Below are 14275 nucleotides of genomic sequence, written 5' to 3' on the forward strand. Positions count from 1 at the left end.
CCCTTGCCGAGGCTTACCCAGCTCACAAACAGCAGAACCAGGATTAGAACGTGGACTTTCTAACTACCGAGCTAAACTGACTCCCCTTTCCTCCCCAGCCTGGGCTCTCCGAGAACCTCTTTCACAGTTCCCATCCGTGTGACTAAATAAACCTGTTCCCATGTTGTGGCACAGAAGGTCAGATCTGAATATGCACCTGAAGTCCATCTCTCTGCATACTTCATTTTCCTTAAGCCTGCAGCCCTACAAACCACCTGCTGCTTTCTCCCTCGGCAGAAGCCACCCTGGAGGAGGAGGCAAGAACACAGACCCTGTGGGCGACTGGGGTGAAGCCGACCTACAATGCGAGCGTCCAGACCGCACAGCTCCCCAGTGGGCCATGTTCTCTGTAGCAAGTCGAACTTGGAGGGTCCTTTTGGCCACTTGGCCACTTGCTCTATTTTAAAGATGAGGAAATTGAGCTTAGGCAACCAGGCCAAGACACCCCGCTGCCCCGGGGGTGCACGAAGTGCGGAGCCAAGAGTCTCCAGGGCCCCAGTGGATCTCCCTCGTGTGTGCAGCCTTTCCTGGCGGTGCTGACAAGGTTTGCCGCCATGCGTGCAGGCCGTGACTGTGTACTTCCAAACAAGGCTCCGAATGCATTTCGGCATTTCTAGAAGTACACACATCCTCATAGTGAGCTCATCAGCATGGCACAAAACAGACTTCCAATACACACAAATGCCTCGTGTCTCTGTAAGAAGTTAAGAAGCTGAAAGTAGAGATTATTATGTTTAGTGCTTCATGTTGACCTCATTTGGAAGTGAGTCAGATCTTCCATGAATATCCATTATTTGCTTTAACAGATAAACGTTTATCTCATTTACACTTACTCTTAGCAATAATATGGGGGTCAGACTTTGAACAGTAACGATTATTTTTGTGCATGGCTCAGGCCAGGTACCACCTCCCACACGCAGTAGAGTTCAGCTTTTGGGCTGCTAGATAGTGGATCGTAAAGCCCCCTCTGCCTGCATTCTTGTTAAAACAGTTAATCTTCAGAAATCCCCAAGCACAGCCAGAGGCTTTTGCCTGTATAACATCAGTCAGCAACAGTAAGTGCTAAAGACAGACCTGGTTAAATAAGACAGTTTAAATTCCAGGCGTCCCTTAAGCTGGTGCTAGCTGTTCCCACCAGAAGAGTGGTGAACTTCTCACTGAATGAGAAGCTAAAAATTGCCCCAGAGCACAGGAATGCTCCTTTATTTCAGGCCAAACATATTACAGATGGTTGAAAGAAACCCTGGGCCCTGGAGCAAATCTCTTTGGGAACAATCTCCACCTTCAAAGGCATCCTACAGAGTAGGTGGGAGATAGTCGTCCTTAGCAAAAGCTCTCATTCCACTTGACAGAAACCCCCAAGGGCTAACCAACCTTGGAGCACAAACTCGAGCTCCTCGATTTATCTTCAAGGTAGCTACTGCCCTCTAGCGTTCCAGGAGTCAACCCAAAAATACACCTGGGAGACTCCATCCTACCTCCCACCGTTTTTTCAATTAATGGTAAGTCTCAGCGGCTGCAGTGGGCTTCTGGGGGGGGGGGGGGGGAAGCAGCTGGAGAAGGTGACCCAGTTTCCACTTGCCCAGTTCACATCGGCACCTGCATACCCGTTACCATACTGAGGTGCCCCACGCAGTTGGCCAACCGCTCCAACCCCTGTCCCACCTCCCCCACCCCACCACAGATCTCCACCATCCTCTCCCCACTACCAGGACCCTCCCTGGACCCACTCCCCTCAGACCTCTCCACCACCCAGTTCTTGAAGCCTCCACAACCATGATCCAGAACTGTGACTGAAGAAATAGGTTAGTGATTCACTGCATGCTGTGACCGAGCATTTGAAATGACACTTGAGTCGCCCTCAGCATTCACCTAGCTGTTCCTTCATCTGTCACTCGCCATCTGCCCAGGCTTCCTATGTCCCAGATGCCATGTCAGTCACAGGGCATGACGAAAAGCGGACTCCAGCAGGTCACAGCGCGTGGGATCCGCTCAGCCAGCAGAGCATCTGACCTGGTTAATACTGGCCTGGAGGCCCGAGGACGTCTGGGCCAGCCGCTCATCTAGCCCAGGCTTCCTTGGAAGGAAGGTCCATGGACAGAACTGCCCCCCCCAGGTGGGGGCCCCTCAAGAGCTTTGACCTTGTGTGAGTATTGGTCTGCACTTCCGGCTCCCTATCACCACGCAGAAGAAAATGAAACAGCATTAGACTACAAAGAGCTTTTAAGGAGAGTCTCTGGGAGTGTCCACCACAGCTACATCATCCACTAAGTTTCGATTGTGTTAATATTGAGCTCACAAAGTATGAAAGGTTAAAATGATATTCACCAGTCAGGAGATCAAATACTTCCACCATTTTAACTTAGTGAAAACAAAGCCGCTTGGGCCATCAGCAATTCCATTTTCCAGGGACAGTCAGACGGAAAATCACACAAAGGATGAAGGAAACTGGAGCATGAAAAATAAGAGAAAACAAGAGTGTCTCTGGCCGTCTCGCACACCGCATCAGTCTCCTCACTGGCAGGTGCCTGCCCGCGCGCCGCGTTCCTTACGACTCAGCCAGCGGCTCCGGATGGGCGTGCGGGAGAGCGTGGCCAGCCAGCTGCCCAGGCTGGACGGTGGGGGGCCCCCTCTGCCCAGCACCTGCTGTGACACGTGGTCTGCGTCCTCCTCACAGCCAGGGGACTGGGGACAGCTCAGCCTGGCGCAGGACTGTGAAACAGACTGGCTTTTCCTCACCCCCCTGTGAAGTCTTCACACAGAGTGCCAGCTTCCCCAGGCACCTGCCTTGTCCACCCCAGACACCACCGTCCCAGCAGCAAATCGCACTGGCGGGACAAAATGTTACAAGACGGTCCCAGCCCTCTGGGCACCGAGGTGGTCGCTTTGGAGGCAGTGGGTGGAGAAAAGACTGAAAACCTCTGGTCAAGCATTCAGGGAGATCAGGAATAATCACCCATATCTGGGCACTCTTCACCTCTCTCCAAATGTGTCACCTCCGGAGTAAAACCTCGTAGCCCCCCCACCCCCCAGGAGGCTGGTTGACATCCAAAGATTTAACAGGTTTAGCTACTACCCGAAACAGAAGAGACAAGATCCCATGCTGCATGATGTCCCTTTGAACATCCCCCCTTTTTAATTTTTCAGCCTTTTCCCTTGTATGGCAAAACAAACAAAAAACAGCTGCGTGCGCAACCTTGCCACGAACCTACATATGCACGAAACAAGTCTTCACTTTCGTTATTAATGTTTCGTGCCGTACTATGTCCTTTTGAATGCTGCTCTTTTGCTTTTCATTCTTTTTCATGGCAGAATGAACTGGCCGCCAGGTGGTCACCCAGCAAGCTGCACGCGTGAGCCCACGCCTGGGAAACCGCCCGACCCTCTGAGACGCGGCGCTAGGTCGAGGGCTCCCGGGCTCCCGATCGGAAGCGCACAGGCTGCTCCACAGCTTGGCGGTCACTGGGCTCCTGCGGTGTAAGAAGTGGCTTTGTGGTTCTGCACGGCTTGCTCTCCTGAGAGAATAACAAGACCCCCCCACCTGCCAAGTTACCAGACGCGGCGACCCGCTGACTTTGGAGAGGGCAGCTCCAGAAAGCCTTCGCTTTCTAAAGAGATGCATATGCACGATCTCTGGGTTTTAGAATCCTGTAAGCCAGCAGGCCAGCGCGGGTGAGCAGCAGTGCGTGTGTCCTCAGGGGTGGTGACGGGACAATCGGCTGGGGGCTGGAAGCTTCCGGGGGGGTGTGCGGGTCCCGCTCACTACAGTCCCTATTCCTTCTGTAATGAACAATGACCGTAACAATTTTTATTTCTCCATTTACCCTCTGTGGATAGCTCTCATCTCGGTCTCATTCCAGCATTCATCTTCTTGGGAACTTCACTGCTGTCACCAAAGCCACACATATAAAATGCCTCGGCACACCTCCACAGATTAAATAAACTGTGCTCGCAGCTTGCCTCAAGTTCAAAGGTGCTGTGCAATCTATTTCCAAACTGCTCTTAAGACACACCGAGCACGATGTGGCTACCTGCGAAATTACAAAGCTTTGTAGCTTTGTACTGGGGGCCAAGGAGGGGCCATTGCGTAAAGACGTGTTCAGTGAGGTCCGAGGGATGGGAGCTGCCTTTCTCTCACCCAAAGAAGAAGGGTTCACTCTTCAAGAGACATCTCCAAGTCGAGGTCAGGTTGACTGAATGCAGGTCAGATTCGCACCTAGGCCTGTCTTTCTCATCTTCTGGACACCCCCAAGTGGGAGAAAGCTTTTAGGATCAAAGAGCAGCATTATAAAGCCTCATGAATTATAATGTGCCCCAAACTTACTTGTGTCTTGTGTGGAAATGGCCAAAATGGAGCTCACAACCCCCCGGTAACGGGGTTCACCGTCCGCCGAACCTAGGTAGAGAGCTGGACAGCCAGGCTGCTGGCAAGAGATCAGGGCAAGAGATTCCCCCAACAAATCAAATAGGCAGATTACTAGCGCTGCTCAAAAAATGGCTCAAGGATTGACAACATATCACCTTCGAGTTAGGGAAGGTGCCATGCTCAGGTCCTACCCAGTTTCTGGGGTTGGGCCCAGGGAATGCTTTAATGCCCCTCCGCCTGAATCCGGTACACACAAAGCTGAAGAGGCAGGGTCCGCTGCCCCCTGGGTGCCCCATCCACAGTTGGAAGAGGGGCGGCAGTGTTCCCAAGCAAACGCCACATTTCTCAGCCTCTCTGCAACGAAAGGATTTCAGAGGTACACATGCAGAACCTCTAGTAAGGGTGTCCAGGAGAGCAGCTTCAAGGGAGGCTGGCTCACACCGAGGGCCGGCCCCTCTGCTCCTTTGCCCGTCCTCCTGCTTCCTGCCTGGATGGTGGGTGTGAGGGCTGGCGCTCCAGCAGCCCCCTCAGTCCCCGAGACCGTCTCTATAATGGACACTGTGCATTATGGGTGGTGGGCACCCATTCCCAATACTCAGTCCACAGATCAGCCACATTGGCCATGAACTCTTTTCTCCATTTCTTCTACAGGAGGGAGACAAACCATTAACTTGTGAACGTCCTCTAAACCCGCCTGCTTGGTTTTCAGTTATATGCCATTCAACCTGATCCCAACCAGATACCAAGGACTGGGCCATTGTTCATTCAAATGCACCCTACCCAAGCCAGACACAGAGGAGAAGCCCATTCCCAGGGCTACAGGGAGTTTGTTCCTGCCCGTTACCCAATGTCCTGTTTGCCCTTAGCCTCTTCCATGTAAACTGTCTGTAAAGTCAATCAGTGAAAATGGATTATGTCTGTCTTTTCCTCTACCTGACCAATATCCAAAAGAAGCTGACACTTCACTGAGGAAGAGTGATGGAGAGAGTGTTCCGTTCAGAAACCCACAGCTGACTGTAGAGAAGTCGGGACCCCTTAATACACAAAAGGTGCATGGCATCGATGACAAGATCACTGCACTTCGCTTTTATTCCCAATGTAATATCGATTTTGCTCTCTCACTGAAAGTGGAAGGAGGCAGGAGGCAAGAATGGTGACGGGCACAGTAGGAGCTCAGTACAGGCTTGCTGAACAAATGAATGGAATACAAGCATGCATGAATGAATACTAATCTAATGCTGGCCCTTCCACTAAGGCTAAGTAAAACAATCCAGTGCTCAGGCAACAGAGGGCATACACTGTTCAGTCCTCAAAGCAAGGGCAGGCCTCACAGCAGGAAACACTATCAGAATGAGACAGCCTCCCTGTAAGCTTCAAAACCTGATCCATGTCACCTGGGTCACACCATCGAACCCTCCAAGGACCCCCTATGCAAAATAAGAGCGCAAGTCTCAACCTTCCTCCCATCCGACTCAGCCCATTTACAAGTGGAGAAGAGACCTGAGTGTCCGAAAAGAATCCCTCGCCTCGGATCTTAAAGGTTTGCTTACAATGATTTTTATTATTAATATTAACGAACTAATACAAGGCCCCAGAGAGCCCTGGGAATGAGGTTATTTTTTTACATGACCTTGGGCTAATGCTATAAACTTCACAGATAGGCATATCCCTTTCACTAATTATTTCCAATAAAGCAAAAGATCGAAAATCAGCATCAAGAGACACCACCACACAGTTGAGACGATTTAAAGCAATGCCCCCCACGCTGGGCTGCGGGAAATGCATCATGAACTCGGAGCAGGCTTGTTCAGCGATGGACAGCCCCCTCCTCTCACGCTCCGCGGGTGCCATCGGAGTTTCTCAGAGCCAAACGCGCAGTGGGAGAGAAGCCGCGGCCGGACGGAAGAGAAGCCCCGGCCGGACGGCTCGTCTTCTGGGAGGCCGGCGGCCATCTCCCCGGACCGCGTGAAGATGCGGCCAGGGCTGCAGAAGACCGTCCTCACCTGATGGTGGACGGTGGCTGACGGCCAGGGCTTCGGTGGTCGGTTTAAGGCCCCGTGAAGATAATGCCGCAAATCAGAGCTTGGACACCAGAGCAGCCCCGAGCTCACTGCAGCCACCTCCACACTCAGCGAGGCACAGGCCAGATGTCTCGTGGGACCTGATTGTTAGAGCAAACGCGTCGTGTTTTCCTGCCAAGAGAGATGGGAAGTGCACACTGGGGGGCCCCGGCCATCCTTCCCCCCCTCGCTGGGCGCCTGTGGCCGCCAGGATCTGTTCTCCCCCAGAGCGAGCACCGGAGGTGGCCGAGTAAGGCTCCTTTTGTGTCGGGGTGAGCAGCACTCCAAACGCGAGTAGAGACAGAAGCTCGGTTTCACGCACTGTGTGTAAGCGGCGGCGTCCACTCTGCCAGGGGCACCGCCTGGGCTCGGGACTGGACAGTTGGGCTGCGAGGGCCACTCCCGTGGAGTTTTCCACTTGGGAACCGTCCTGCGTCCGCTCGAGGCAGACCCAGTTTTGTGGGGCCCTGAACCCCAAGTCCTCCCCAAGGATGGCTAAAATGCTGGCAAATGTTAGCAGAGACCGTTTCTGCAAGTTCCGTGCGGACGCCGTCTTGACCAGAGTCGGCTCACAGAATCACTGTCTTGATGTTTCTTTGACCAGATGGAAAGAGGAGTAATATGTGTCATTCTTAAATTCCTCACCAAGTCCTCGAGGAAAGCTGAGCACTTCTGGGGCGAGGGGAGGTCGGCTTCTACAGCCGGCTCCGAGGTCTGGTTTCTGTGTGGGATTAGCTTCAACGCTCCTGTGCCAGTTTTCAGGTGGAAACTAGGGTGGGTGACACTTTTCAATGCGACAACGCCCATCCTGTACTTCAAGCCCAGGTCCTCTGGGCTTCAAGGACCGTCCCGGCCTTGGGCTAGGGTCACCTAAAGCCAGCACGCAGATCTGTATCCCAGGGGCAGTGCAGGACGCCCCAAGTCAGTCACCTGAGTTACAAGCATATTGACAGCTGACATGGGTCTGAGCGAGGGGGTCACAGAGCCACTCCTCCTCCTGGGGTCCCCGGGGTAGTGACAGACAGGAGGTGTGAGCGCATTTAGGTTCCAGGACCAGGCTCCTCTGACACGCCCCTGCCCACAGCGCCTTCACATCAGGACCTGTTCCCGCGTCTCTGGCAGGCGGAGGGCGATCAGGCCGCCCCCGACGAGCGAGGCAGCCGCCAGGAGGATGGGGACCACTTTGGTGACCCCAACAAAAGAAGCAAAGATGGTGTTCCCCAGGATGGCGCCAAACTTGCAGAGCCCGTTGAGGATGCCAAAGGCTGTTGCCCTGTCAAAGAAGAAGAAGGTGATGATTCTGAGGAGCAGCATCAGGGCGCTGAGCTGCTCCCCGCCTGGCTGTGGAGGCGGGACAGCGAGGGGAGGGCGGGAACTGCTGTCCTAAGCATAAAAGAAGCATCGTCTCGCTTTAGTCTAGTTGAACACACGGAGCAATACAGAACTGGGGGGGCCTCTCTGTCTCAAAGGACACAATCGCCGCCGCTAACACCCCAGAATACTTCCTGCAAACTCGTGTTTCCTTCTTTTCAGAGACACGTCTCCTCCTGAAATTCTCGCAGGAGTAGGTGAGTGTTGTGAAATACTGAAAGAGCAGAGAAGAACGGAGTAGAAAGTGTAAGTGCCCCCCAGAGCCGCCCTCAACGCCGTCTGGCAGAGCCCACCAACCGCCCTCGACGGCTCTGAAGGTCAGAGGGCACTGCCAGAGCCCTGTGGCTCTGTGTGGCCCCGTCACTGAACGTGACCAGTGGGGCAAGCGCTGATGGCAGCTCCCGCAAACGAGTCACGCGTGGGCCTTTGCACCCTCCTCTCCCATCCTTCTTCCTTCCATCCTGCTTCCTGGGATGTAGGTGGTTTTATTTTGAACCATGTTCAGGGTTATGGAAGAGAGAGCAAGACAGAAAGGGCGTACGGTGCCTGCCCTAGGCAGTCACAGGTGAGAAAAGTACATGGGCACATCTTCAGGCGGCAGAGACTTGGGGTTTCTATTATCTATGTCACAAAATAAAAGCACGCTCCAGGCGCACTGGCTGACCCCGCTGGCGCCTTGGCCGTCGGGCCTCCGCACGCCCCTCTCCCCCGTTCCCCAGCCCTGCCCACGTGTATCTAGTTGGCCACCATTTCGCTCGGTCTCGCCTTCAGGCCTGTTGTCACCACTTTGGCTGTGTGGCCACATCGGCTCTCCCAGGCCTGGCTTGAGCTGCCCACCCCCACCACAGCCGCCACAGTGCAGCCCACACAGGAGACGCCCAGTCCGTGCACACTGGGAAGACCTGGACGGTGGTGGTGGAGGAGAACCCGGCCGGAGTAGCCCCAAGCGCCCAGAGAGGCTGGGGCAGAACCCACCTCTGGTTGGTGGGATACAACTCCACCGTGATGACATCCAGGGCGTTCCAGGCAGCGATGCTGGTCCCGCAGAACAGGCACTGCCAGCCGATCATGGCCGACTCGCTGTCGCCGAAGAAGAGGAAGAAGCAGCAGACAGCAGAGATGAGCATGGAGCCGCCTGCGGAGCGAGGGCAGAGCGGACATGAAGCCGGCGGGCAGGACCGGCCCCTCCGTTCTCGCGGTCACCGCTGCAGTAGCAGAGCCGCCTCAGGGGCCAGCACGAGCCTCGGGCACCCGGCCACGGCCAGGGCGCCTCGGCGTGGCCCTGTCGCCGGAGTGAGCCGAGGAATTTGCTCAGGGCCTCGTGGTGCTCGCAGGCCCAGGCCACCGGGAAGACGGCAGAGGCTCACTGAGAATCTACGCGGCCTCAGCCCGGCTCAGGCTGCCTGCGGCACCCCGTGGTCAGACCCCTGCGCCCCTGGGGTTCACGTTCCAGCCCTACGCATGGACAGAGGAAATCCTGGCGAAGGGCCCGCTGGTGTTCTCCTTTTCCTCCCCGTCCCCAGCCCAAGAACCTGTCGGCCTTCTCAGCCCTGCTCTGCGCCCGAGAAGCCAAGCCCCCTGGCCCGGGCGCCCGTGAGCTGGGAGGAGGCAAGGGCTGGAGTTTGCACCCCACTCCTGGCCTGTCTCCCAAGCCCACCAGAGGGGAGGACTGAGGGAGTCCTTGGCTAGCGCCAGAGGCCTGGTCTGCCTGACTTGTGCCTACTCCCTGCCTGCCCTCAAAGTCTCTTCCTCAGAGCCACCATGGGAACCCTGCGGAAAGGGGGCCGTATGGACTCCTGACCCAACACAGCCAGCCCAGGGGGGTCGAGGAAGTTGGGGGGCTGAGGCACAGGTCACAGACCAGGGGTCTGGCTGGAGATGAAGAGGGAGAGTAAAGACAAAGGAGGCAAGAAAGCACCAAACAACCAGTGGAAAACAGAGCACCGGGGGCCCGGAGGAGGGAAGACCTCAGTTCCCAAAGGCCTGGGCTGGCACACAAGCACCCCCCTGGAGAGCCCCCACCTGAAATCCCTCCCTGGCACTGGAGTGGGGGGGCAGGGGCCGTGAGCAGCCTGTAGCCTCTCTCAGGGAAGGAGAGAGAACTCACGGAAGAGGAGAGGGGAGGAGGCAGTCGGGGTCAGAGGCGCTTGGAGAAAGGGGTGCCGTGGCCAGCCCAGGAGCCAGAGGACACGATCAAAGGGCAGAAGGCCGAGCACTGGGCGGTATGTGCTGCTGCTGCGACATTAGCTCCAGGAGAGAGAGCAGGGCCAGAAAGACGCAAGTGTCCAGATGCAGGAATGAAAAAGAACAGCTTCGTAAGTGACTCCAGGAGGGAGTCACAGGAGCGGCAGGAGCAAGGAAGAGGTTGAAGTTCGCTCTTCCAGACACCATTGCTCTGCCTTGTTTTACTTCCCTCTGAGCTCCCAGCTGGGAGGCTGGGGCTGAGTCCTCTGAGGCCTCCCTTGAGGCAGCTCTCAGCTGACTAATGCAGGTCACCCCGCCAGGGCCTTGACGCTACTCTAGTACCCTAAACCCCTCCCCTTGGGGATCTGCACCTTGTTTCTTGCCTGCCCAGCAAGCATGGCTGTTTCTCTGTAGCCAACTGGTGTTAAGGCACAGCCCACAGGGGCCCCCATCTTCAAGAACCTACGATGCACCTCACCACCAGATGCTTTGGGCATCACACTCGACCTTCACAAAGCCCTACCAGTGTGATAGGAGACCTCACCTTTCCAAAGCCTCAGGCCACAAGTAAAGGAATACTGTTGGATACCAGCAGCCCTTGGGCAAGGAGAATTCACCAGGAACCCATCACACTCCCACACCCCACCAGTTATCACCACAAGGAACAATAAGCAACAGATTGCTTAAAACTCATCAAACGGGCCCTCCCTGATGGTGCAGCGGGTTAAAGTGCAGCACTAAGAAGCTAAAACCACTTCCGCATGAGTTCGATCCCTGCCTGCCCCGGAGGAGACCACATGGCGCGGCAGACCTCTCCTGACCCGCCCGCTGCTCCCCTCAGCAGTGGACTTCGTCGATTTGTTCCCCACTCTGTCTCTGGTGAAGCCTCTCGCCGCCTTTGAGCCTCTGGCCTGTACCCCAGTTCTGTATGCACAAATAAATAAACCTTAAAAAAAAAAAACTCATCAAACGAAACTAATGCTCATGTAAGAGCAGTTTATGTGTTTCCTGAAATAATCTTGCAAAGCAGGTGGAATGGCCTATTTAACACCCCTACCAACGTGCTTGTAGAGTAAGCGGCTGTCACAGAATTGCTGGGTCAGGAAATGAAGCTGAGCCCGGGGCGGGCAGGGGTGCCGTGTTCCGCTGTGGAGCCCTGAAGCCTTGTAGATGGGACTCCTGGCCCTACACCTACACATTCCACCTTACCTGTTTGGCTTCTTGCAGGAGATTTCTTTACATGAAGGAGTCAATTAGCCGGCCCACGGGCACAGACGGGGCCCTGGCGACTCACCGATCATCTTGAGCCTTCCAACTCTATCCATGAGCAGAGCAGAGATGATGTTCCCAGGCAAGACAGACAGACTGCCGAGGAAGCTGACCAGGTAAATCAGGAAGTCGTTATCTTGCTCGAAGTCCATGTGGCAGCCTTCCTTCTGCTCCAGGAAGGTGGAATTGATAAAGCGGCAGTTGATAAACTTGTGCTTGTAGAGGTCTGCAGAGAGGAGGAGACGCTATAGAGCGGAGCTGGGGGGAGGGCCGGGAGGGGAGAAGTTCTGCCCCTCCATTGTCTCTGCCCACCGGACAGTCTCAAGGTCAGGGTGGTGTGTGACCAGGTGTGGTCATGACCTGCTCGGGTTCGTATTAGCAAAGGGGAGACACCAGGAGCGTGGCGAGCATGGCCGCGGCACCCTCTCTCAGACCACACAACAGGCCTGGCTGCACAGAGGAAGGGACCCGGGGGCTGCTGGCCACTCCGGGCAGGAGGCGAGGGTCCTGGGTCCAGAGCGAGCTGGACCCCTAAGCCCAGAAACACAGAAACCCTACTGCTGTGCACAGTGACAGTCCTCTGCCTGTTGGTTGCCGTGGCAGGGTTGGGGAAGGATGAACGTGGTCAGAGGACCTTCAGGGCAGTGAAGAGATCAGTGATGGGTGCCTGTGTCCACACTCGGAGATCGGACCGCACCAGGGGTGGACTTGAGGGGCGATGGGCTCTGGGTGAGTGATGCGTCAATTCATTATCACAGAAGTAGCAGCTGCTAGGGGCTGCTGATCGTGCGGGCGGCCTGCCCGTAGGGGGACCTAGGCCTCGGGAATCTCTATGCCTCCCTTCCAATTTTGTGGTAAACCTAAAGCTGCTCATTGTTACGTCCTCTTAAAAGTTAAAAAGTTAAAAAACATTCACTGAGGAACTAGATCCAATCCCCACCAGCTATTCCAGCAGAAAGTGCTGGAAACAGGCTGTCAGGAAGCCTGGGCTCAAGGCTCTGGCTCTGCCCCACGACGCTCGTCTGAGTCAGAGGTCACCCGCTGGTCTCTTCCGACCAGGCTCTGACACTCTGAACCAACAGTGTCTGCAAGCCCCCATGTTAAAAGGTGGCAAGAAGGCATCAGTAAAACTTGAAAGAAGAAAATTAAATATATGCCAGCTTTTGATAACAAATGGCAAAGTATGGAACTCATTATTTATTTATTTATTTGGAAGTTCAGGCTAAAAAGAAATCCAGGACCGGAAATACCATAATGGATTATTTAGAGACAGAGGGATATGTAGAGACGGGACTTCTGAGGCTGACATCACGGGGAGAAAGCGAAGGTCCCTGCGTGCACCAGCTGCAGGTGCCGCCGAGGGAGAAGGCACCGATCTGGACACAACACACGTGGTCAGCAGGGAATCACAGCTTCGGGTCCTGGGAGCGGACAGCTGGCCGCTGTGGCGTTGGCTGCGCGTGGAAGCCACGTGTCCTGTGCGCTGGGAGGGGCTGCGGTGCGGCCCCACTTGAGAGATGCAGGGGGCCCCTGAGAGCCCCCCTGTGCCGCTCAGTGTGTTGTGACTGTGATGAGCATGTCAGTGCCACAGAAGTGGGAGGACCATGGTGTCTTGTGAGTTTTTGATCATGGGAATCTGAAGCGGCGCGGTTGATGACTATTGTGTATTCTTTTCTCACTTTATACATGAAACTTCAAAACAACATGGTGCTTCTTTCTCACTGACTCTCATGAAAACATGAGCCATGAAGTTTGCAAATTTCAGTTACTGCCGGAACTTGGAGAAAACTAAAATGCGGCTTCCTGAAGGCTGGTTTGTATCCGTGTCACTGTTTTATTTCTACCAAGTGTGGAACTCCCGCCCACTGAGATCAGAACCCTTGCCCAGAACTCCTGTTTCCACTCACCCGGGATAAAACCAAGCCCTGAACCGTGAAATGCCTCGGTGGACTGTGGACAGATCTGTACCTGGGCCCGGAACCACCTCTGCGTCCCAGGGCTTGCAAAGGTGTCTGTGGGGCCCTGACTCCAACTCTCTTAGGACTGAGCAGCCCGGCTCTTAGACTAGTCCCGCCTTGAGGCCTTCTGGCCGCGTCGGCACGTTCTTACCCGTGTTATAAAAGGTGGTTGACTCGATGGTGCAGTTCTTGAAATAGGTGTCAGTAGATGAAACATCTTCAAAAGAGCACATGTCAAACAGCGTGTCCTCGAAGACTACGTGCTTAAAATACATCTTTGTGAACCTGCAGAAAGATCCATCCCTGAGTGGTTCAGCCAGGGACAAAGGAGACTAGACAGTAACATGCAAAACGCAGGAAAGCAGGGAGAGAACTAAAAGCCAGAGCATTTCCCGAATTCTCTAATTAGACTGAGCTCCTCAAGGGTGACTCCATCTGTCCTAAGACACAACAGCTAAGTGGATGTGACGTTGGTGGTTTCATCACTTGGCGGACAAAGCTTTATGGGGGGCTGAATCGAAGAGTCTAGAAGGAGGGCTCTGCCCAGACCCTGGACAGCCCCTGGTCTCTGTTTTTCTTAGAGGAAAAGTCCCACATCTGCTAACTTTTCTTTTGGTCTTGAAACTCCTGAAAGAAGACTCTTGGACTAGTTTAGTATATAAATTAGAGATCAGAGCAGATGATTTATATGAAACTCATAAATACGTCCTGGCCCTTTCTCCTTTTATCTCTTCCTTTATAACTTTGGCTTTTTATAGCTCATGTAGTGATGCAGTCTAAGGTCTTCTGCCAGCATCTGGCCCATTTATGATTTATGCCGTGCTTTCTCGCCCACCCTTGTAGAACATTAAAATCTCACCGAAGGTCGCATCACGAGCCTGTTACTCGATCAAAAAGGAGGACAGTTAAGAAATGCAAAGACATGAGACAGCCCCCAGGAACTGCTTTCTCGAGCTAACACATTGAGCACACAAATTACATGAATTTTGAAATAAGAAGCATCTTTCTGTGACAACTAATTCACCAAT

At 54.4% G+C, this 14275-nt stretch overlaps 1 protein-coding gene across 3 annotated transcripts in view; it reads right to left on the minus strand.

Moving 5' to 3' along the window:
* Positions 1-5946: 5946 nt before the first annotated feature.
* Positions 5947-14275, minus strand: part of SV2B (synaptic vesicle glycoprotein 2B) — an 86536-nt gene continuing 78207 nt past the window's right edge. For 2 of the 3 annotated variants that reach the window (XM_012732731.1, XM_012732732.1), the window contains exons 10-13: positions 13399-13532; positions 11315-11515; positions 8812-8971; positions 7480-7738 (exon numbers count right to left, since the gene is read on the minus strand). In XM_012732731.1, the coding sequence (XP_012588185.1) occupies positions 7555-7738; positions 8812-8971; positions 11315-11515; positions 13399-13532 (679 nt within the window). In that variant the 3' untranslated portion in view covers positions 7480-7554. Of the gene's footprint in view, positions 7739-8811; positions 8972-11314; positions 11516-13398; positions 13533-14275 lie in introns of all 3 variants that reach the window. The other variant, XM_004693100.2, reaches the window with a different exon arrangement.

Source organism: Condylura cristata, unplaced genomic scaffold (assembly GCF_000260355.1).
Source record: "Condylura cristata isolate star-nosed mole 26May11 unplaced genomic scaffold, ConCri1.0 scaffold00035, whole genome shotgun sequence".
Classification (NCBI taxonomy): Eukaryota; Metazoa; Chordata; class Mammalia; order Eulipotyphla; family Talpidae; genus Condylura; species Condylura cristata.